The sequence below is a fragment of the Hyperolius riggenbachi genome, chromosome 9, assembly GCF_040937935.1.
Source record: "Hyperolius riggenbachi isolate aHypRig1 chromosome 9, aHypRig1.pri, whole genome shotgun sequence".
Lineage (NCBI taxonomy): Eukaryota > Metazoa > Chordata > Amphibia > Anura > Hyperoliidae > Hyperolius > Hyperolius riggenbachi.
Window position 1 is genome coordinate 25,758,661 of NC_090654.1, and position 19,069 is coordinate 25,777,729.

At 49.0% G+C, this 19,069-nt stretch overlaps 1 protein-coding gene and 1 long non-coding RNA gene across 2 annotated transcripts; one reads left to right on the top strand and one right to left on the bottom strand.

Annotated features, from left to right (window-relative positions):
- Positions 1-528: 528 nt before the first annotated feature.
- LOC137531511 (uncharacterized) lies at positions 529-3,295 on the bottom strand. The gene is made up of 3 exons (XR_011023655.1): positions 3,201-3,295; positions 1,087-1,149; positions 529-611 (listed from the first exon to the last, which is right to left on the bottom strand). It is a non-coding gene; the product is annotated as an uncharacterized lncRNA (long non-coding RNA).
- Positions 3,296-6,644: 3,349 nt separating this feature from the next.
- On the top strand, positions 6,645-17,655 carry LOC137531512 (nucleoside diphosphate-linked moiety X motif 17-like). The gene is made up of 6 exons (XM_068251434.1): positions 6,645-6,758; positions 8,863-8,888; positions 14,019-14,111; positions 14,218-14,316; positions 14,392-14,528; positions 17,267-17,655. Exons 2-6 carry the CDS (start codon positions 8,871-8,873, stop codon positions 17,430-17,432), a joined length of 513 nt encoding a protein of 170 aa, XP_068107535.1. The 5' UTR covers positions 6,645-6,758; positions 8,863-8,870; the 3' UTR covers positions 17,433-17,655.
- Positions 17,656-19,069: the final 1,414 nt, after the last annotated feature.

The window sequence follows — 19,069 nt, forward strand, 5'->3', positions numbered from 1 at the left end:
TAGCGTTGCAGCCATGCGCAAGCAAGTCACAGTGGCCGGGCAATTCTCTCAGTAATCAGGCAGCAGCTTACACAGGAAGAATAGGTCTCACCTGCTGGTGCTTTTGAGGTAATCCACGCAGGCCCAGAGTAGTGTGCAGATAGTGAGCAGGCTACAAGTGGCTGCCAGCCCAGCCACGGCTCATAAGTCTCTGACTGACGTATGACGCATGCCCCGCCCACTTTCCACTATAGCCGGATACAGAATACCGCAGGGGCTTAAAACAGGTTTACTTTAACAGAAGTTCTATTATACCAGAGTTTACTATACCAGGCGTTCCTTCCATATACTTAAAATGGTGCTTGGCCGGGACCTGGACATATAGTTTACTATACCTGAATGTTTACTACATGAGAGTTTACTACCATAACAAGATTATACTGTGTGTTCTTCTGAGAATCCACCTGACCCTGCGAGGAGGAGAGCAGCAATAAGAGCTTCCGTATCCCCCTCTGGTTTATCATGCATGACTTGTTCTATGGAAGGCTCACCTGTGATCTGGGCACTCCCGGAAGCAGGTGACCTCTGCTGTTTGCGATGAACTGTGTGAAGCCGTCATGGGTGGAGGGACGCTGCAATGGAGAGGCAGAAGATTGAGCATACGCAAGGGAAGCGGCAAATCTCTGGTAACAGTTGCAAGCCCCACGGCCATCCGTGACCGATGCATGAGCGCATGGCCCTGCCCACCCGTCCATGACCGCTGCCCGAAGCCCGCCCACAGCCACCTGCCACGCATGCGTACCAGGCACAACGGACACAGGAGCAGAGGGGGACGCAGGGACAGGGGTATTATAATATAGGACTAGAAATAAGCCCGCCCGTTAAGCAACACCCCTCACCTTACCCATGCAAAACTCCGCTCTCCTGCGCATGCACAGCCGCACTTCCCGACACGTACGCCCAGCCGCCCGCCTCCTGCTGTCCCAAGTCCGCACACTGGCACAAACGCACGGACACAGGGACATGAGACTGAGGCTGAAGGGACACAGGGATATTATTATATAGGATGAGTCTGGGACTCTGGACGCACTATGGAGCTGGAGTTACCTCTGCATCCGGTTTCGGGACTGTCCAGTTCTGTAGCTTGCTGGAGTTGAACGCGCTCTGATACTGCGAACACAAGAGAAACCCAATTAACAATTATTAAAGGGGATGCCACTCGCTACATTGTGTAGCGGTTTTTGCTAAACCGCTAGCGGGAATCGCGCGATTCCCGCTCAGGTGAGAACGGGCCCTGAGGGATAGAAACTGCTTGGCTAATGTATTTCAATGGGATGGTGCACATCAGAGCAGTTCGATTTTTCCACAAACGCAAACTCGGGGGCTGCAGCATTTTTTAGATTTCTGAGGTCGTTTCTGCCTCAATGTAAAGTATAGGAAAGTGGAAAACCGCTCTGAAAAACGCTAGATCAGAACGGCTTTCCAGGCATTTTTGTTATAGAAGCTGTTCAGTAACTGCTTTTCTGTAACAATATATGAAATCTGACAACACAAAAAACGCTCTAAAAACACTAGGCATGTTTAGAAAATCTCTAAGGGCCCTTTTCCACCAGCGCGTTTGCGCTGGCTGAATCGCAAAAACGCAAACCGCTAGCGATTTTACAATCGCTACGGTTTGCTTTTTAACATAGGAATCGCGGTAGGTCATTTCCACTACCGCGATTCGCTTTTGACGGGAACGCGAACGCGCGGCGGAGCGATATTTGCCGCGATTTTGCTATGCAGTGCATAGCATAGCAAAATCGCGGCCGCGAACGTCGGGGAATCGCCGGTTTTGCGATTCAGCAATCGCTAGCGTTCAGCGTGAACGCTAGCGACTGCAGGTGGAAAAGGGCCCTAAGGGCCTGTACACACTGCTGCGCTTGCGCTGCGTTTTTAAAATCGCAAGGTCTTTTGAAAAAGAATGAAAATCGTGATGACTTGTACACACTGGTGCGATGCGTTTTTAGAAAAACGCAATCGCAGTGCCGCATGAAAAACGCATGCGCTTGCGTTTTTGCCTGCGTTTTTCAGAAGTCAGTATCCCAGAAGACTCTGCAATCTCCTGATTCCTGTTGAAATGTAAACTAGAAAAAAAACAAAGGATTCTTTAGCCAATCAGCAATTACAAGAAAACGCAAACGCACAAAAAACGCAGGCAAAAGCGCATGCGTTTTTAAAACTACAGGCACTTTAAAAACGCATGCGCTTGCGTTTTTGCCTGCGTTTTTCAGTGTGTACAGGCCCTAAAAACGCATGTGCTTGCGATTTTGCTTGCGTTTTTCAGTGTGTACAGGCCCTACCCTTTTCCACTAGCAATCGCTAGCGTTCACACTAAACGCTAGCGATTGCGATTCAGCAAAGTCCTAAAATTTCCCGGCGATTGTGGTAGTGGAAATTACCTACTGCGATTCCTATCTTAAAATGCAAACTGTAGCGATTTAAAATCACTAGCGATTTGCGATTTTGCGATTCAGCATCACAATCGCCGCTAGTGGAAAAGGGCCCTGAGGGCCCATTCACATTTGCTGATCGCAAAACGCTAGCGATTTTGCTAGCGTTTTGCTCTGGCAATTTTTTTGCGTTGAATGCAAAAAAAAATCACCATTCACACTTGCTGGTTTTTTTTAGCGATCGCGTTTAGCGCTTCTATAGCACTGAAGCGCGATCGTCGGGAAATCGCCTGAAAATGGTGCAGGCTACGCGTTTGCGTTTAGCGGTTTTGGGCGATTTGCGGCGATTAGTGCAAATTGCCTAAGTAAGAACGGGCCCATAGGGTTTCATTGCACTAGTGCTTTTAAAAAGCGCTAACGTTTGAGCGTTTTGCCAAAATTGCGGCAAAACGCTCAGGTGTGAACAGGCCCTAAACATGCTCAGAATCGCTCTGAAAATCTGCTTCAAAAACCTCTAGCAATGTTTTGCGGATCTGCTAGAGGTTTTTGGTGTGCACTGGGCGTGTGCATGTGCTACAAAGTGTGCTATAGCTAGGCTAGCTAAATACTATTATTAATATCATTCATTAATAAAGCAACACAATATCACACAGCATTGACAATAGGATAATCAAATTGTCCTTGATTAATCAGTACATGCTCTGCGCTGCCAATTAAAACCATTCATTCCCTCTCATATAGAGATGGCAGTGTGAGCAGCGTGATGTTATATAGAAGGGACAGAGCTACCTGGTTTGCACTGTAGTGTGTGGCCATGTTGCTCCAGTCTCTTCTTTCTGTATTTACAACTGTTGCTTGGCAACAGTAACCAGGAGAGGCGGGGCTTCCATATTCAGATCACTCTCACTAATGCCGCTTCTGATTGGCTGCTGTTAGCACAGTGAGAGAGGAGAGCTGACTGACTCCATTCACAGTACCATGTGTGGTAAAGAAATTTGTAATGAAAAATTACCGACAGCGGTGATTACAGATTTTTTTTCTTCTACATTCACAAAAAAAAAAAAATTTCGAGTGTGAGTAAAGGTTGGTAAAATAGTGCGGTAACATGGGGGAAATAGTGAAAAAAGGTCGTGAAACGTTTGTGAAAATGCAGAATAAGTGCGTAAAATATTATTTTCTTGCAGAAAAAAATGGCTTGCGGATAACTACATTGCGGCAATGCGTAGTGGGCGCAGAACGCCCACTATGCAATGGCGCGCGGAACGCCCGCTATACAATGGCGCGGAACGCCCGCTATGCAATAGTGCGCGGAACGCCCGCTATACAATGGCGCGGAACGCCCGCTATGCAATGGAGAGGAACGCCCGCTATACAATGGCGCGGAACGCCCGCTATGCAATGGCGCGGAACGCCCGCTATACAATGGAGAGGAACGCCCGCTATACAATGGCGCGGAACGCCCGCTATGCAATGGTGCGCGGAACGCCCGCTATACAATGGCGCGGAACGCCCGCTATGCAATGGCGCGCGGAACGCCCGCTATACAATGGCGCGCGGAACGCCCGCTATACAATGGCGCGGAACTCCCGCTATGCAATGGTGCGCGGAACGCCCGCTATACAATGCCGTGCGGAACTCTCCCTAAGCAATGCCGCAGGGTAGTTATCCGCAAGCCATTTTTTCCCGCAAACCTCTTCCCGCTCACAATCCTGCGCTGTCAGTCAGGGCTGCCGCACCCACCCACCCTCTTTTGTCGTGGGCAAGAATTATTTGGGTTTATAGTTGCCCATTATTGTGGGTGGGCTGTTATACCTATTTCACATTTAGCTTGAGCCCAGTGGCTGAGTTTCTGTGTTTTAATTATTTATTTAGAGTTTCTTATGTCTGATTGCATTTACAATGCTGATGGTTTAATAAAGTTTTTGAAAAGCCCTCCTCTTTTGTAAAATGCAAAAGAAATTAATAACCCCCAAATAAAAGTTGCCTACAGCCATTAAACTGCCAATTTTGGTGTCAGTGTATTTATTCTAGTTTATAAGTATTTAATGGTTATATCAGAGGTGTAGCAATAGGTAGTCAGTGCATCGGGGCCCTTGGGCCAGAGGGGCCCCAAAGGACCCTCCCTCAACTACAGTATTAGCTCTCTGTTTGTTCTGTAGATAGTTCTTCTATAGATACTTTGAATAGCGATAATTTTTAACAAGATGTTCCCCATCCCCTTCTTACACCTCTGACACTGTAGTTGCCATTGGCAGGTTTTGGTGTGCCGTATCAATGGTTATGTATAGAGTGCTTGGGGGGCCCCATTGTAAAACTTGCATCAGGGCCCACAGCTCATTAGCTACACCACTGGGTTATATATTTGCTTTTGGTGAATAAATGCATGCATTCCCAATACTAGCTGCTCTGTTCAGGCAGTGGCGGCGCTACACTGGTAGTTGTGCCCATCTGGTGCCCCCCTGCTCAGTAACATGCAGTTATCAGGCTCCAGGAGTGTATATAGTCTGAAGCAGGCTTACTGGTTTTCTTTTGGTATTATGGTATCCTGTTTCAAAACTTCCTGTCTGTAAAATACAAGCTCTAGTCTCCAGCAATGCTTAAAGAGGAACTGTAACAACAAAACCTCCCCTAGGGGGTACTCACCTCGGGTGGGGGAAGCCTCAGGATCCTAATGAGGCTTCCCACGCCGTCCTGCGTCCCTCGGGGGTCTCGCTGCAGCCATCCGTGCAGCGGTGACATAATATTTACCTTCCTGGCTCCTGCGCAGGCGCTCTGATGGCTGTCGGCGCCGAAGTAGGCGGAAATACCCGATCGCCGTCGGATCTGCTCTACTGCGCAGGCGCAAGTTTCCGGTGCCTGCGCAGTAGAGCGGACCCGACGGAGATCGGGTATTTCCGTCTATTTCCGTGCCGAAAGCAGCCACAGCGCCCCCGCTGGAGCCAGCAAAGGTAAATATTGAACTGACAGTCGGGTCTGTCGCCGGCTGTTCGGAGGGCTGCGGCGAGACCCCCGTGGGACGCAGGACGGCGTGGGAAGCCTCAATAGGATCCGGAGGCTTCCCCCACCCGAGGTGAGTACCCCCCAGGGGAGGTTTTTCATGTTACAGAGTCTCTTTAAAGGACAACTGAAGCGAGAGGGATATGGAGGCTGCACCGGCGTACCTACCGGGGAATCAACCCCCTCAGCCGCAGGGGGGCCCGGGGCTGCTCTGGGGCCCGCTCACTGTGCGCGGGGGGAGTGATTCTGGACCCCCCAGCAAGGTGCTCAACTGGCCGCAGCGTCTAATAGACGCTGCGCCAGTTCATTCCCCGCTAGTGTTGTCCGGATCATGAACGATTCGGATCTTTGATCCGAATCTATTTTATGAGTCGATCATCCGAATCATCAAAATGAGTGATTCGGATCGCAAAAGGGGGCGGGGCCAGAAGCGACACGCCCCCTTTCAGCGGGCAGCGGGGTCCTGGAAGCAGAGCTGAGATGGATCGCTCTGTTGGATGGGGAGCCAGCCTTGCAGGGAGACAGGTAGATGAGAGAGAGGGGACATGGGTGCCACTGCCAGATATGTGTAGAGCACACATACTGGCTGCAATGTGCTGCTCATTACAGGCTGTCTGTTCCGTAGTTGTGCACAGTGATCACATGGGAAGCTTTTGGCTCAGCTCAGCACAGCTCAGTAACTTTGCAGACAGTGTGATTGCAGCGTAATATAATCCTCCTGCACTCGGCACTAAACAGCTGCACTTATCTTCTGGGAATGCTTTCCTTCACTGTGTGACGTTTGCATGGAAAGTACACAGATGAGCATATAGGTGAAATACATGTAAAGCATATGACTTCAGCATGTGGGTATTGTGTGCACAAACATTTCTGCTCGTCCCTCCTCCCCTCTCTGTCCACTCCCTGCCCTCTGTCCACTTTCTCCCCTTCTCTGTGTGTCCACTCCCTCCCCTTCTCCTGTCCACAGCAGGGAAAGACCTGTCCTGCTAGTCATCTCACCCCGAATGCTTCGGTAGTAAAATGATCCGAGATTCGGATCAAAGATCCGGATCTTTTCAATGATCCGATTCGAATCATCCGGATCATTGAAAAGATCCGAACTTCCCATCTCTATTCCCCGCAGGCCCGCTCTGGCAGCCTACATATTCCTCCGGCAGGCAGAGCAGGGCTACGGCAAGATGGCTGCCGAAGAAGCCCTGCACTGGAGACTATTTGTGTCTCTAGTACAGGGCTTCGGCAGCCATCTTGCCGTAGCCCTGCACTCTGCCTGTCAGCGCGGGAGATGTGCTGCAGTGCACAGGAGCATCGTCGGGGAGCTGCGCACCAGAGGCCGGGAGAGACTCCTGACAGGTAAGTGAATTGTTTTCTTTTTACAGTGGCATTTTTTTTTCTGGTGTCTGCTGCCCACATTACGATTTTCTAGTGCCTGCTGCCCATATTGCGATTTTCTGGTAACTGCTGCCCACATTGCGATATTCTGGTGTCTGCTGCCCACATTGCGATATTTTGGTGACTGCTGCCCACATTACGATTTTCTGGTGACTGCTGCCCACATTACGATTTTCTGGTGACTGACTGACCACATTACGATTTTCTGGTGACTGCTGCCCACATTGCGATTTTCTGGTGACTGCTGCCCACATTGCGATTTTCTGGTGACTGCTGCCCACATTACGATTTTCTGGTGACTGCTGCCCACATTACGATTTTCTGGTGACTGACTGCCCACATTACGATTTTCTGGTGACTGCTGCCCACATTGCGATTTTCTGGTGACTGCTGCCCACATTACGATTTTCTGGTGACTGCTGCCCACATTACGATTTTCTGGTGACTGCTGCCCACATTACGATTTTCTGGTGACTGCTGCCCACATTGCGATTTTCTGGTGACTGCTGCCCACATTATGATTTTCTGGTGACTGCTGCCCACATTGCGATTTTCTGGTGACTGCTGCCCACATTAGGATTTTCTGATGACTGCTGCCCACATTAGGATTTTCTGGTGTCTGCTGCCTACATTGTGATTTTCTGGTGACTGCTGCCCACATTGCGATTTTCTGGTGACTGCTGCCCACATTACGATCTTCTGGTGACTGACTGCCCACATTGCGATTTTCTAGTGACTGCTGCCCACATTGCAATTTTCTGGTGACTGCTGCCCACATTAGAATTTTCTGGTGACTGCTGCCCACATTAGGATTTTCTGGTGTCTGCTGCCAACATTACGATATTCTGGTGACTGACTGCTGCCCACATTAGGATTTTCTGGTGACTGCTGCCCACATTACGATATTCTGGTGACTGCTGCCCACATTAGGATTTTCTGGTGACTGCTGCCCACATGGCGATTTTCTGGTGACTGCTGCCCACATTGCGATTTTCTGGTGAACTCTGCCCACATTACAATTTTCTGGCCCACGTTACGATTGGCTGGTGAATGCTGTCCACGTTACGATTTTCTGGTGAACGCTGCCCACATTACGATTTTCTGGCCCACATTACGATTGTCTGGTAAAATGCTGCCCGCTTTACAATTAATTTACAGTGAAACGCTGCCCCATTACGATTATTTGGCACCTATGGGGGGGGCCCCATCCAAATATTCGCAGGGGGGCCCAGTGATTTCTAGTTACGCCCCTGACTGGCTGCCTAATTGTCTATTGACTAATTAAAATGGCATAGCATTTGCAAATAGCATCTGATTGGCAGAATGTGCAGGGTCTAAAACGAACTCACCTCGTTCCCTGCAGGTCGGCACATGTACAGTGCGGGGAGCGCGCGCTCCCGTTTCGCTTCCACAGCCAGGAGATTTCCGTGCCTGCACAAGTAGTACTGCACAGGCGCAAAGAGCTCCTGGCGACGGGAGTGTGGCAGGGCAGGCAGTAAGCCTCGATTGCCTGAAGATAGTGCTAGCCCTTGCGGAAGATCCAGGAAAGCGGAGGACGGTGCCGAGGGAGTGGTAAGCCTGGAGGGGGCTGGAGAAAGCCCCAGGTATGCAAGAAATGTTTTTTTTTGCATCATCTCAGGTTTGCTTTCAGCCCCTGGTGATTGCTATGATAAGTAGTTAGGGCCGGTTCACACGGACAGCAGGTGGCGTCGGGGCGGCCGGAAGCCGTGTCGTCCTGTGACGTCTCGTTCGGGGGTGGCGATATGGCGATTGTCGGCTTCCCGCCACGATCGGCACCTCTCGTCCCCGCAAGGGGACATGAAGACGCAGCGGCAAGGCGACCCTGGACACCGCATGCGGCTTCTAGCGCCGGCTAAAACGACGAGGTAAATCGGTACGGTAACCGCCGGTAACCGCGTGATGCTAAACGCTCCCAGTTCAAGTGAATTTAGCAACAAGTCCCGAACGCTTGGCGGTAAAAGCCGCCAAGCGTCCGTGTGAACCAACCCTACTCCGAGTGCTAATGTGCTACAAAATGTTTGAGCCATTGTCTGTGTCTTCTCAGGTGGTCACATGGAACCGGGAGAAAACGTGAGTCAAGCGACAGTTCCAGGCATAGAGCTAAATTATTATAACATTACTATTGATTTAAATAGTGCTGTCCTCTCCCTGAGGATAAAAACAAAGTGTTATGTGAAAGTCTAATACAAACACTAACAAGACATGCGACAATTGTAGGAGACAAAGGGGAGATAATAATACTTGTGAGCAGCTAGACTCATCTATTCCTCCCACCTCTCTGCTTCCTAGGCCTGGATTTATCTCACAGGAGCCTATAGGCACAGATGTCCTGGTACCTTAGACTCCGCCCACCATGAACCTACGAACTCCCACCAAAATGCACCGCAAGTGTGCTGGCTGGCCCAGCTGTCACCTCTCCCTTACCTCCCTTGCCTGTCATAGGTAGCTACAGGTGTCCCTTAGTATTATGTAGCAGAGGTGTCCCTGACTGAAGAGAGATCTCATCAGTGGAATGCCGAGAGTTGGGTGAGTAACCTCTCACTTACACTCTCATCTGGACTCTGCATAGGGAAGGAGGGAGGGAGGCGTTCAAAGAGGGGAGTGAGCCGCCTTTCAATCATCAGGCGCCTGTAGGCACATGCCTACATTGCCTTACGGTGAATCCAGCCCTGCTGCTTCTACTTCTCCCCTCTGTGAAGCCCTACACTGGCTCCCTATCTGCTTCAGCATCACTTTTAATATTCTGTGCCTGGCCTACAAATCTGTGCACAAGACCTGCCCAACCTACATCGCTGAGCTCGTCCACAGATATATACCTGCCCGGCCCCACTGGTCCTCCAATGATCTCTGCCTGACCTCCCCACGTATTTCTCACTCTCATGCACGCCTGCAAGACTTCTAAAGAGCTGCTCCCACCCTATGGAACTCCCTCCAACCCCCCCCCCCCCCCCCAGACTCCCCCCTTCCTTTAACACCTTCAAGCACACCCCTAAAGCACATTTCTTTAAAATGACCTTTCCCCCATCTACCACACTGTAACTCTCTCAGTCGAGCACCTTCTAGGCAGCTCTACCTTATGTGTCCCTCCCCCACCCTTTATATTGTAAGCCTTTGGCAGGGCCGGTTCTCTCTTGGGGCAAGGTGAAACATTTGCATCAGACGGCACAGAATACAGGGGCAGCGTTTTTGTACTGTGTTTACACTAACAGCATGTAGTCAGAGTAGGAAGAGAATTAGACTAACTGACTCACAGCCAGCCAGTGTACTAGTGTGTTGAGCTGCAGCATGTCATGTGAGAACATTAATTGAAGGAGAGTAAATTGTCGGGTGCTACAGCCGCAGGGACGCTCTAGTCATGCCCCTGCAGTTTGGGGAGTTTGCACTTGTACGCTACATAGGATTTGCTCAGCTTGTGGCCAAATAGTAAAATTACACCAACTGACTTAACCACCCTGGCGTTCTATTAAAACCGCCAGGGGGCAGCGCAGCACATTTATTATTATTATTTTTTTAATCATGTAGTTAGCCTAGCACTAGCTACATGATAGCCGCTGTGCAGCGGCATCCCCCCACCCCCTCCGATCACCTCCGGCGTTCAGAGCACACAGGAAATCCCGTTCAGAACGGGATTTCCTGTTTGGCTTCTCCCATCGCCATGGCGAGGATCGGGATGACGTCATCGACTTAATGGCACACAGGGGAGTCCCGATTCACCCCTTAGCGCTGCCTGGCGCTGATAGTCCAGGCTGCGCAAGGGGTCTGGGGGGGGGGGGGGGCGGCGCGGCGGGTAGCGGCGAATCTGTTTGTACACGAAGCTAGCAAAGTGCTAGCTGAGTGTAGCAAAAAAAAATAATTATGCAAATCGGCCCACCAGGGCCTGAGAAATACTCCGCAGCAGCATAGCCCAAACTCAGTTTGGGCCTACTGCCAGGGAGGTTAAAGAAACCTGTACTGAAAAAATTCCCGTGGGGGGTACTCACCTCAGTAAAGGGAAGCCTCTGGACCCTATCGAGGCTTCCCCCGTCCTCCTGTGTCCCACGGCGGTCTCTCTGCAGCCCCCGGAACGCACAGGCGACAAATCCGACAGCCTGTGCAATATTTACCTTTCCAGGCTGCAGCGGGGGCGCTGTTGCGGCTCTTCTGACGGAGATAGGCAGAAATAGCCGATTTACATAGAGTCCGCTCTACTGCGCAGGCGCTGGAGACTTGCGCCTGCGCAGTAGACCGGCCCGACGGAGATCGGCTATTTTCACCTATCTACGTGGAAAGAGCGGATAGTGCGCCTGTGCTGGAGCCAAAAGGTAAATATTTACATCACCGCCACTCCAGGAGGATTTTCACCGCCGCCGTGGGACCGAGGAGGACGGGGGAAGTCTCAATAGGATCCGGAGGCTTACCCCATCCGAGGTGAGTACCCCCCAGGGGAGGTTTTTTCATTACAGATTTTCTTTAAGGGATTAAAAAAATATATATTACATATGTCAAGGTGCATGGTTAAAGGAAACCTGAGGTGAAAATAAACTGATGAGATAAACAACTGCATGTATTCTCCTACTTCTAAAAATCTAATCATATATCCCACAGATTATTTTCAGGTAAAAGCAGGGGTGCAGCTAAGGTTTTTGTGGCCCCAAGCGGACTGTAGCAAGAGGCCCTATCCGGCGAAAAATGGGTGTGGCTATCCCGCATAAGTGGGCGTGGCCATGACATGTGGGTGGAGCAGGAGGGCGGATTGGGGCGGGGCTGTTTGCGGGGAAAAAATGGATGTTGGGGTGATTGAGGCGCGCGTAGCGCGCCGAAAGATTGGCGCGGCCATGACATTGTATGGGCGAAGCTTAACCGTAGCACAGCAAATATAGCCAACTATGACCATTAAATAATAAATGCAGCAACAGTTACCCCAGACACCAGAAAATAAAAACGCAATTTGGGCCACATTTCAGCAGAAATCAAACGCAATTAGGGCACATTTTCAGCAGAAATCAAACGCAATTAGGGCACATTTTCAGCCGAAATCAAACGCAATTAGGGCACATTTTCAGCAGAAATCAAACGCAATTAGGGCAGAGTTCAGCAGAAATCAAACGCAATTAGGGCCACATTTTCAGCAGATATCAAACGCATTTAGGGCACAGTTCAGCAGAAATCAATCGCAATTAGGGCCACAATTTTAGCAGATATCAAACGCAATTAGGGCACAGTTCAGCAGAAATCAATCGCAATTAGGGCCACATTTTCAGCAGATATCAAACGCATTTAGGGCACAGTTCAGCAGAAATCAATCGCAATTAGGGCCACATTTTCAGCAGATATCAAACGCATTTAGGGCACAGTTCAGCAGAAATCAATCGCAATTAGGGCCACATTTTCAGCAGATATCAAACGCAATTAGGGCACAGTTCAGCAGAAATCAATCGCAATTAGGGCCACATTTTCAGCAGATATCAAACGCATTTAGGGCACAGTTCAGCAGAAATCAATCGCAATTAGGGCCACATTTTCAGCAGATATCAAACGCATTTAGGGCACAGTTCAGCAGAAATCAATCGCAATTAGGGCCACATTTTCAGCAGATATCAAACGCATTTAGGGCACAGTTCAGCAGAAATCAATCGCAATTAGGGCCACATTTTCAGCAGATATCAAACGCATTTAGGGCACAGTTCAGCAGAAATCAATCGCAATTAGGGCCACATTTTCAGCAGATATCAAACGCATTTAGGGCACAGTTCAGCAGAAATCAATCGCAATTAGGGCCACATTTTCAGCAGATATCAAACGCAATTAGGGCACAGTTCAGCAGAAATCAATCGCAATTAGGGCCACATTTTCAGCAGATATCAAACGCAATTAGGGCACAGTTCAGCAGAAATCAATCGCAATTAGGGCCACATTTTCAGCAGATATCAAATGCAATTAGGGCACAGTTCAGCAGAAATCAATCGCAAATTCGCAATTAGGGCTGCGGCTGCAAAAAGAAAAGAATTTACTCACCTGGCAGGCTGGCACTGGCAGAAGTCTTCTCTCCCTGGTCTCCTCTCCCGGCCGGCTTCTCAGGCGCGCAGTTCCCACGGAGCTCCCTCCCTGGCTTCCTCCTCCAATCTCCCGCGCTGATTCATGCAGGGCTACGGGTCGGGAAGATGGCCACCCGAAGCCCTGTACTGGAGACATAGTCTCCAGAGCAGGGCTTCGGCGGCGGCCATCTTCCTGTAGCCCTGCTCTGCTCTGCCAGCCCGGCGGGGCTGCGGGGAAAAAGTGACGTCACGCCGACGTCACGGAGCCGCCGAGGCCCCTAAGATTGTGAGGCCCCAAGCGACCGCTTGGTTCGCTTTATGCCTCGCGGCGCCCCTGGTTAAAAGCATTTATTGGATCAGCTATATGACACATTCTTTCAGTGTCCAAGTGCTAAAATATATGAGCTTTCAACCTCTCAACCATTTTTTTTAATCTTCCCCCTGCATGCAGAAGCTCTTCTCTTCCAGGAAAGAATTTTATGGCTGTAATTCCATATCAGTGATTTACAGTCCAACTGGGTTGGGAGTTAAAAAATTCGCTCAGCCTTTGCACTACTGTAGGGAGGGCTGAGTGAACTTTTGACTTTTATAAAAACCTGAAGATCTCAAAAACTACAAACGATAGAATGATGATTTTTGCAGCACAAGAGGCACAAACACAGCACTACCCAACCATACCAGCTTCATGTCCATGCGCCGTTGTACAGAAATTGCCCAAGGCCCCAAACTCCTCAGGGGCCCCACAAGTTAATGACTGCAGAGGTTTAGTGCCATTGCATTACACTCATTTTTGCCCAGAGCCCCATTTAACCTAAAACAATACCTGGCACCATTTTGCCTTAATACATGTTTAGATTGTAAGCTCACAAGGGCAGGGCTGTCTCAGCCTTCTGTGCCTTGGAATTTGCTAAACATTTTATTCATCATGTTACATTTTGCATTTTGTAACAGTGTCTATATTTTGTCTATACCATGGGCTGTATTACTTTGTACCTCATGTTTGTTTCTTTCTTTGTACAGCGCCATGGAATATGTTGGCGCTTTATAAATCAATAATCATAAAACATCTCTGGCATAATATTTATCAACATTATATGATCTCTTGTATCTGTATCTATTTATAATATACAAAAGGGTAAGCATTTATGGATAAAGCAGTTTATATTACATATTTTCACTATGGCAGCTCCTTGAGTGCGGGCTGAGAGAATTGTGGGAGGAGACCCATCTGGACCTGAGGAGCAAGACCCCGCCCTGGAGGATCGTGGGACTTTGGGAGGTAAATGGTATTAAAAGAATCCCAATTCATCTTGATGCATCTGCTATGTAAGGAAGGTGAAATGGTGAAGATGATTTGCTTAGTGCCTCATATTTTATGGTTCCAGACTGCATATCCTGTTTCTCTGAACAAAGGACTTCCCATCAGGCATTATATCGCAGCCATCCTGCTTGTCACATCCAGCCACACCCACCAGGAGCTGCAGGTAGGTTGGACACAATGATTGTTGCACTGAAGAATGCTTTAAGTTTGCAGTAAGTAATCTATTACACTGGAACAGGCACAGATCCGCCTTGATGACCAGGTGGTCAGTGCCTGCACCTGGCTGGACCCAGAAATGACAGAGGGGATTGTGGGAGCACAACAGGGAGTGGAGGATTCTGGGAAAAAGCTTACTCCGTTTCCTGCCTTGGTTCGGTAAGTTTATACTTAATACTCAATAGAGAAGCACAAACGTCCCATTTGTGTCATTCAAGTTTAGTCAGTCAGTCAATTAAAAATGCCCATAGGAGACCCCATACCTCGACTTCAGGGAAAAATGACCTCCCCAGCTGGACACTTAAGATCTACTCTGATTCACGTTTGTTCCCATAAGCATTATCCCAACTACTCCCCCTCAGCTGTTGTGAAACATTCCTTCTTTCATCTAAGGAATATTGCAAAAGTTAAGCACCTCATTCCTTCAGCGAATCTTCCAATCCTAGTTCATGCCTTCATCACATCACTACTGGACTACTGCAATGCCCTCTATGTAGGCCTTCCAAATAATGACCTACACTGCCTGCAGCTAGTACAGAATGCTGCCGCAAGACTGTTACCAACCCTGCCATTGCCACATAACACCAATCCTTCGCTCACTACACCAGCTACCCATAAAATGGAGAATCCTTTTCAAAATTAGCATGCAAACATTCAAATCCCTACACAACCTAGGCCCCGGACACCTAAAAGATTTGTTGCAACTGCACCACACCTTCCACAACCTCAGATCTAAAGGATCCAATAACTTCACCACCCCCAGAGTTCAACTAAAAACCTTTGACATGAGAGCTTTCTGTCATGCTGCCCCTACCCTTTGGAATGCCTTGCCAAACTTAATCAAGACAGCTCCAAATCACGCTTTGGGTCCTGCGGAAGAAAAGCACTTTACAAATGGTTTCTTGTTGTTGTTGTCATTGTTAGTACAGAGTATGAAAGCAATTGTCATCCAAAAGTATAGGCACAGCCAGCCAGTCCTATCTAGCTCGCCCAGCTTTCACTCTATGCCTCGGGGTGGGGGGTTGATGTCAGCTCACCTCCCTGGCCAAGACCAGTGGTGTCAGCTGCTCAGCCAGGCTCTGGGATGGTGAACTAGGGGAAGAGGAAGGGAGGGGATGGCCTGTTTGGCAGCCAGCACAATTGCAGTACATCAGGTGAACCCGCATTGACATCGGGATTTGATGGTTTAAGTATCCCTGAACCCATCAACGCAAGCTTACGGAGTTCACCAGTTGGCCAATGAACCGATACACAAGCAGGGTGCCCATTAGGATCGCCCAACAACCTAACACACAGGAAGTTCGCCCAACACTATTCTGCAGGTCTCTATAGAGGTCAATAGAAGAGTTATCACGGTGCTATAGAAGTCATCATTAGTAGTAATAATAACAGTAGCTTATCTACAATTCGTGGGGGGCCCCAGCAAAACTTTGATCCCCCCAAATGCTCATACCCCTTGTCTGGCCTCCTCTTGGTGACCATCACAGCCTGTGGGCTCAACCTATAGGGGTGTGGGGGGGGGGGGAGTTGTGGGCCAGGACAGCTTGGGGGACAAAGGAGTTTCTTTGCCTGGAGGTCTTGATTGAGATAGTTCTGAAGTGACGACCCGATGGGAGTAAGTTGAAGTAGTGATTGCCGGGGTGGAAGGGATCGTTAGCAATAAGTGCCCTGGATTTTTGTCTGGAGTAGTACAGGAGGTCTAGAGATGGGAGGGCGGTCCTAATGATCTTCTCTGCAGCTTTGATGACCCTCTGTAGCTTGTCCCGCGTACACAATGATGGAGGAGCAGAGAATCGACTCGATGGTGATGGAGTAAAATAAAGTCAGGAGAATTCTTTCAGCTGGTGCTGGAGGAAAAGCCGTTGTGTTGGGCCTTCTTCATTTTGAAGGTGGTACCCAGTAAGCAGGTGCTGGGGACTCTGGCGACCTCGGAGCCCTGAATGAGAAACTAAGGGGAGTTCAGGCCAGGGGGGTTATTTCTGCAGTCGATGGTCAGTTCCATGTTTTTAATGCGTTGAGAACATACTTATTGTCCTTACACCAGTCGCAGATCTTCTCAATCTCCTGGCAGTAGGCTTGTTTTCCACTTTTGTCCAAGAGCCCTATGATGGTGGCATCATCTGCAAACTTGATTACCTTGGCAGAGTCATTCTGTGAGGTGCAGAAGTTTGTGTACAGGGAGAACAAGTTTAGTGACAGAACACATCCTTGGGGAGTGCCTATGTTGGTAGTTTGCACACTTCGAGAGGAAGGTGTCTGTCGAATTTCATCACTTGGCTTCTGTTATTAAGGGAGTCCTTCAGCCACGCACAGAGGGTGGGATCCAGGTTGGGTTGTATCAACTTGTCGTGGAGGATGTTGGGGCTGATAGTGTTGAAGGCAGAGCTGAAGTCAAGGTGGAGAATCCTAGCATAGGTGTCATAGGTGTTTGTCCAACTGGGACAGGATATACTCCAGGCTAACGTTAATAGCATCTACGGACCTAATTGTTCTGTAGGTGAACTAGAGAGGGTCAGTTCAGACAGTGGTGGGGAGTTTCAGCTGTAATGGACCAGCCTTTCAAAGAGCTTCATGAAGTTTGAGGTTAGTGCAATAGGTCTGTAGTCGTTGAGGTCTGCAGCACCTGCAGGACTGGGATAATGGTGAACTTCTTCAGGCGGGAGGGGACCTTGCGCTGTTCTTGCACTGTCCAGGCCTGGAGCTTTCCTTAAATTAAGTTTCCAGTGAAGTTTCTGAACCACAACCTCATCACTGTTAGCGGGCCAGGGGACCAGGGTCTGTATGGGATCTGTGGGGGGACTGTATTTTGGTGGTGGACGTGGGCTGGTCTGGAGTTTGGTTGGTTTTCTTCTACAGGTACATGTTAATTATAGAATACTTTTTCCTGTCTCTTAAAGGATCACCGAGATGTCTGGTAACTCTCTGCATCAGAAGGACACTGATGCGTCCATCTTTCTAAACGCGGCAGCGGTGGATGGTGACGACGCGGAGTACATCAGCATTGGCACAAGATATGCTTTGGAGATTGGGCTACAGACTCTGCAATCATTGCATCCTTTCTAATTTAAAGCACGAGGGACAATCATACTATCCCAGAAAAAAAAATACATATATAAGTAGATAAATACTTGCTCTACATACATAACATTTGTAGTGTACTGTCCACGTTTTTGATGTAAGTGAATTTTATATAGTAAATAAAGAGAAAACTATTCCAGGCATTTTCCATCTTTACTGCCTCTGACTAAAGCCAATCCTGATGTCATTTCCTCCCTAACTTTCTTTTTCTCCTGCCTGAAATGGTGTATGCATTGCCCTCCCTCCTCCCCAATGAGCTCTGTAGGAACTGCACTGTCATATCTAGCTTGCTTTATAAACACACGTGAGCACAGCATAGATAGTATTTTAGCAGCTTCTGCTAAGGGGTGCCTGTCACACTGAACTGCCCTCAGCCAATCAGTAAGGAGCAGGAATAAGGGAGGGGAGATAACAAACTTCCCTCTCCCCAGCAATGTACCAGAATAGAGCCAGGCTGACTGAGAAAAAATTATAGGAAGCGTTTGATTGCTGTAATAGCCAATAAAGGCTTTTCTATTAATTATTGAGAAAGGCATGAATCATTTTTCGAGGAGAACGCCAGCGCATACCACTAAGGCTGCATCTGAAATGACCACCAGCTCAGTGTGTAGCACCTATATAGACTTTCTACACACTTCGCATTCAATTCAGATGCAAATCATATGCAAATCTGCTACTACTTATCATGCAAACAGGAAACTCAGGAGGAGGGGCTGGGAGCAGCTAATGTCCGGTTCACATTAGCGTTCGCTATCCGGATTTTCTGGATCTGATCCGGACCGCATACTGTACAAACGGAACGTACGTTCCGCATAGCAATGTAAAGTCTATGTGAACGTTCACACGCGTCCGTTCCGTACGTGCCGGATCGGACTCCGGACTCTTTTCCAACATGCGCTATTTTTTGTGTCCGGATCTCCGGCCCACGCATCCTGACCGGAGCCTGACCTGAGCCTGACAGCACCATCCGGAACACAGAAACCAATGGGAAACGAAAAGCACAGAACACACTGCCTACAAAAACCTGACGTTCTACCCCACTTCCTATGCGTATCCAAGCGGCCATTTCGGATGGGGACACATGGGCCAAGCATGTCTGGAGTGGAGCAGCAGTGACAGACGTGCTGGAGCTGATTGGCAGAATGTCGGAGGTGGAGGTGAGGCCTACAGCGGAGGAACCTGATTGTACATGTGCACCAGGTGCACCTTCTGCTGACCCCAACATTTTTTATTTATATTTAACTATTTTTTGCCCACGGATCCGGATGGCAGCCTGATGCATGCCTGATACAAACGGACCGGATCGGATCCGGATCGGAACCGTACGGTTCTGATCAGGATCAGGTCAGGATCCGATCAGGATCCGGTCCGTTTACTTGCCAAAACGCAAGTGTGAACGGGGCCTAACCTGACAGTTACATAGTTACAAAGTTAAGAAAAGGTGGGGGGAAAGGCTGCGCATCCCTAAACGCATGCTGCAATTGAATGGGTAATCGCACAGACATACACCGCCTCTGCCAGACTGAAAAATGCATGCCCTGCATCCAAGACAAGTGCTAACTTTTATTAAACTAGGAGGTACTTTAGCTTCCAATATGGTTTGCATGCAAAGTATATTATAC

Excerpts from the sequence above, each read along its gene's own strand:
- LOC137531512 (XM_068251434.1), top strand. Across the intron at positions 14,112-14,217 it reads GGATCGTGGGACTTTGGGAG|ACTGCATATCCTGTTTCTCT; the intron begins GTAAATGGTATT and ends TTATGGTTCCAG. Across the intron at positions 14,529-17,266 it reads CCGTTTCCTGCCTTGGTTCG|GATCACCGAGATGTCTGGTA; the intron begins GTAAGTTTATAC and ends TGTCTCTTAAAG.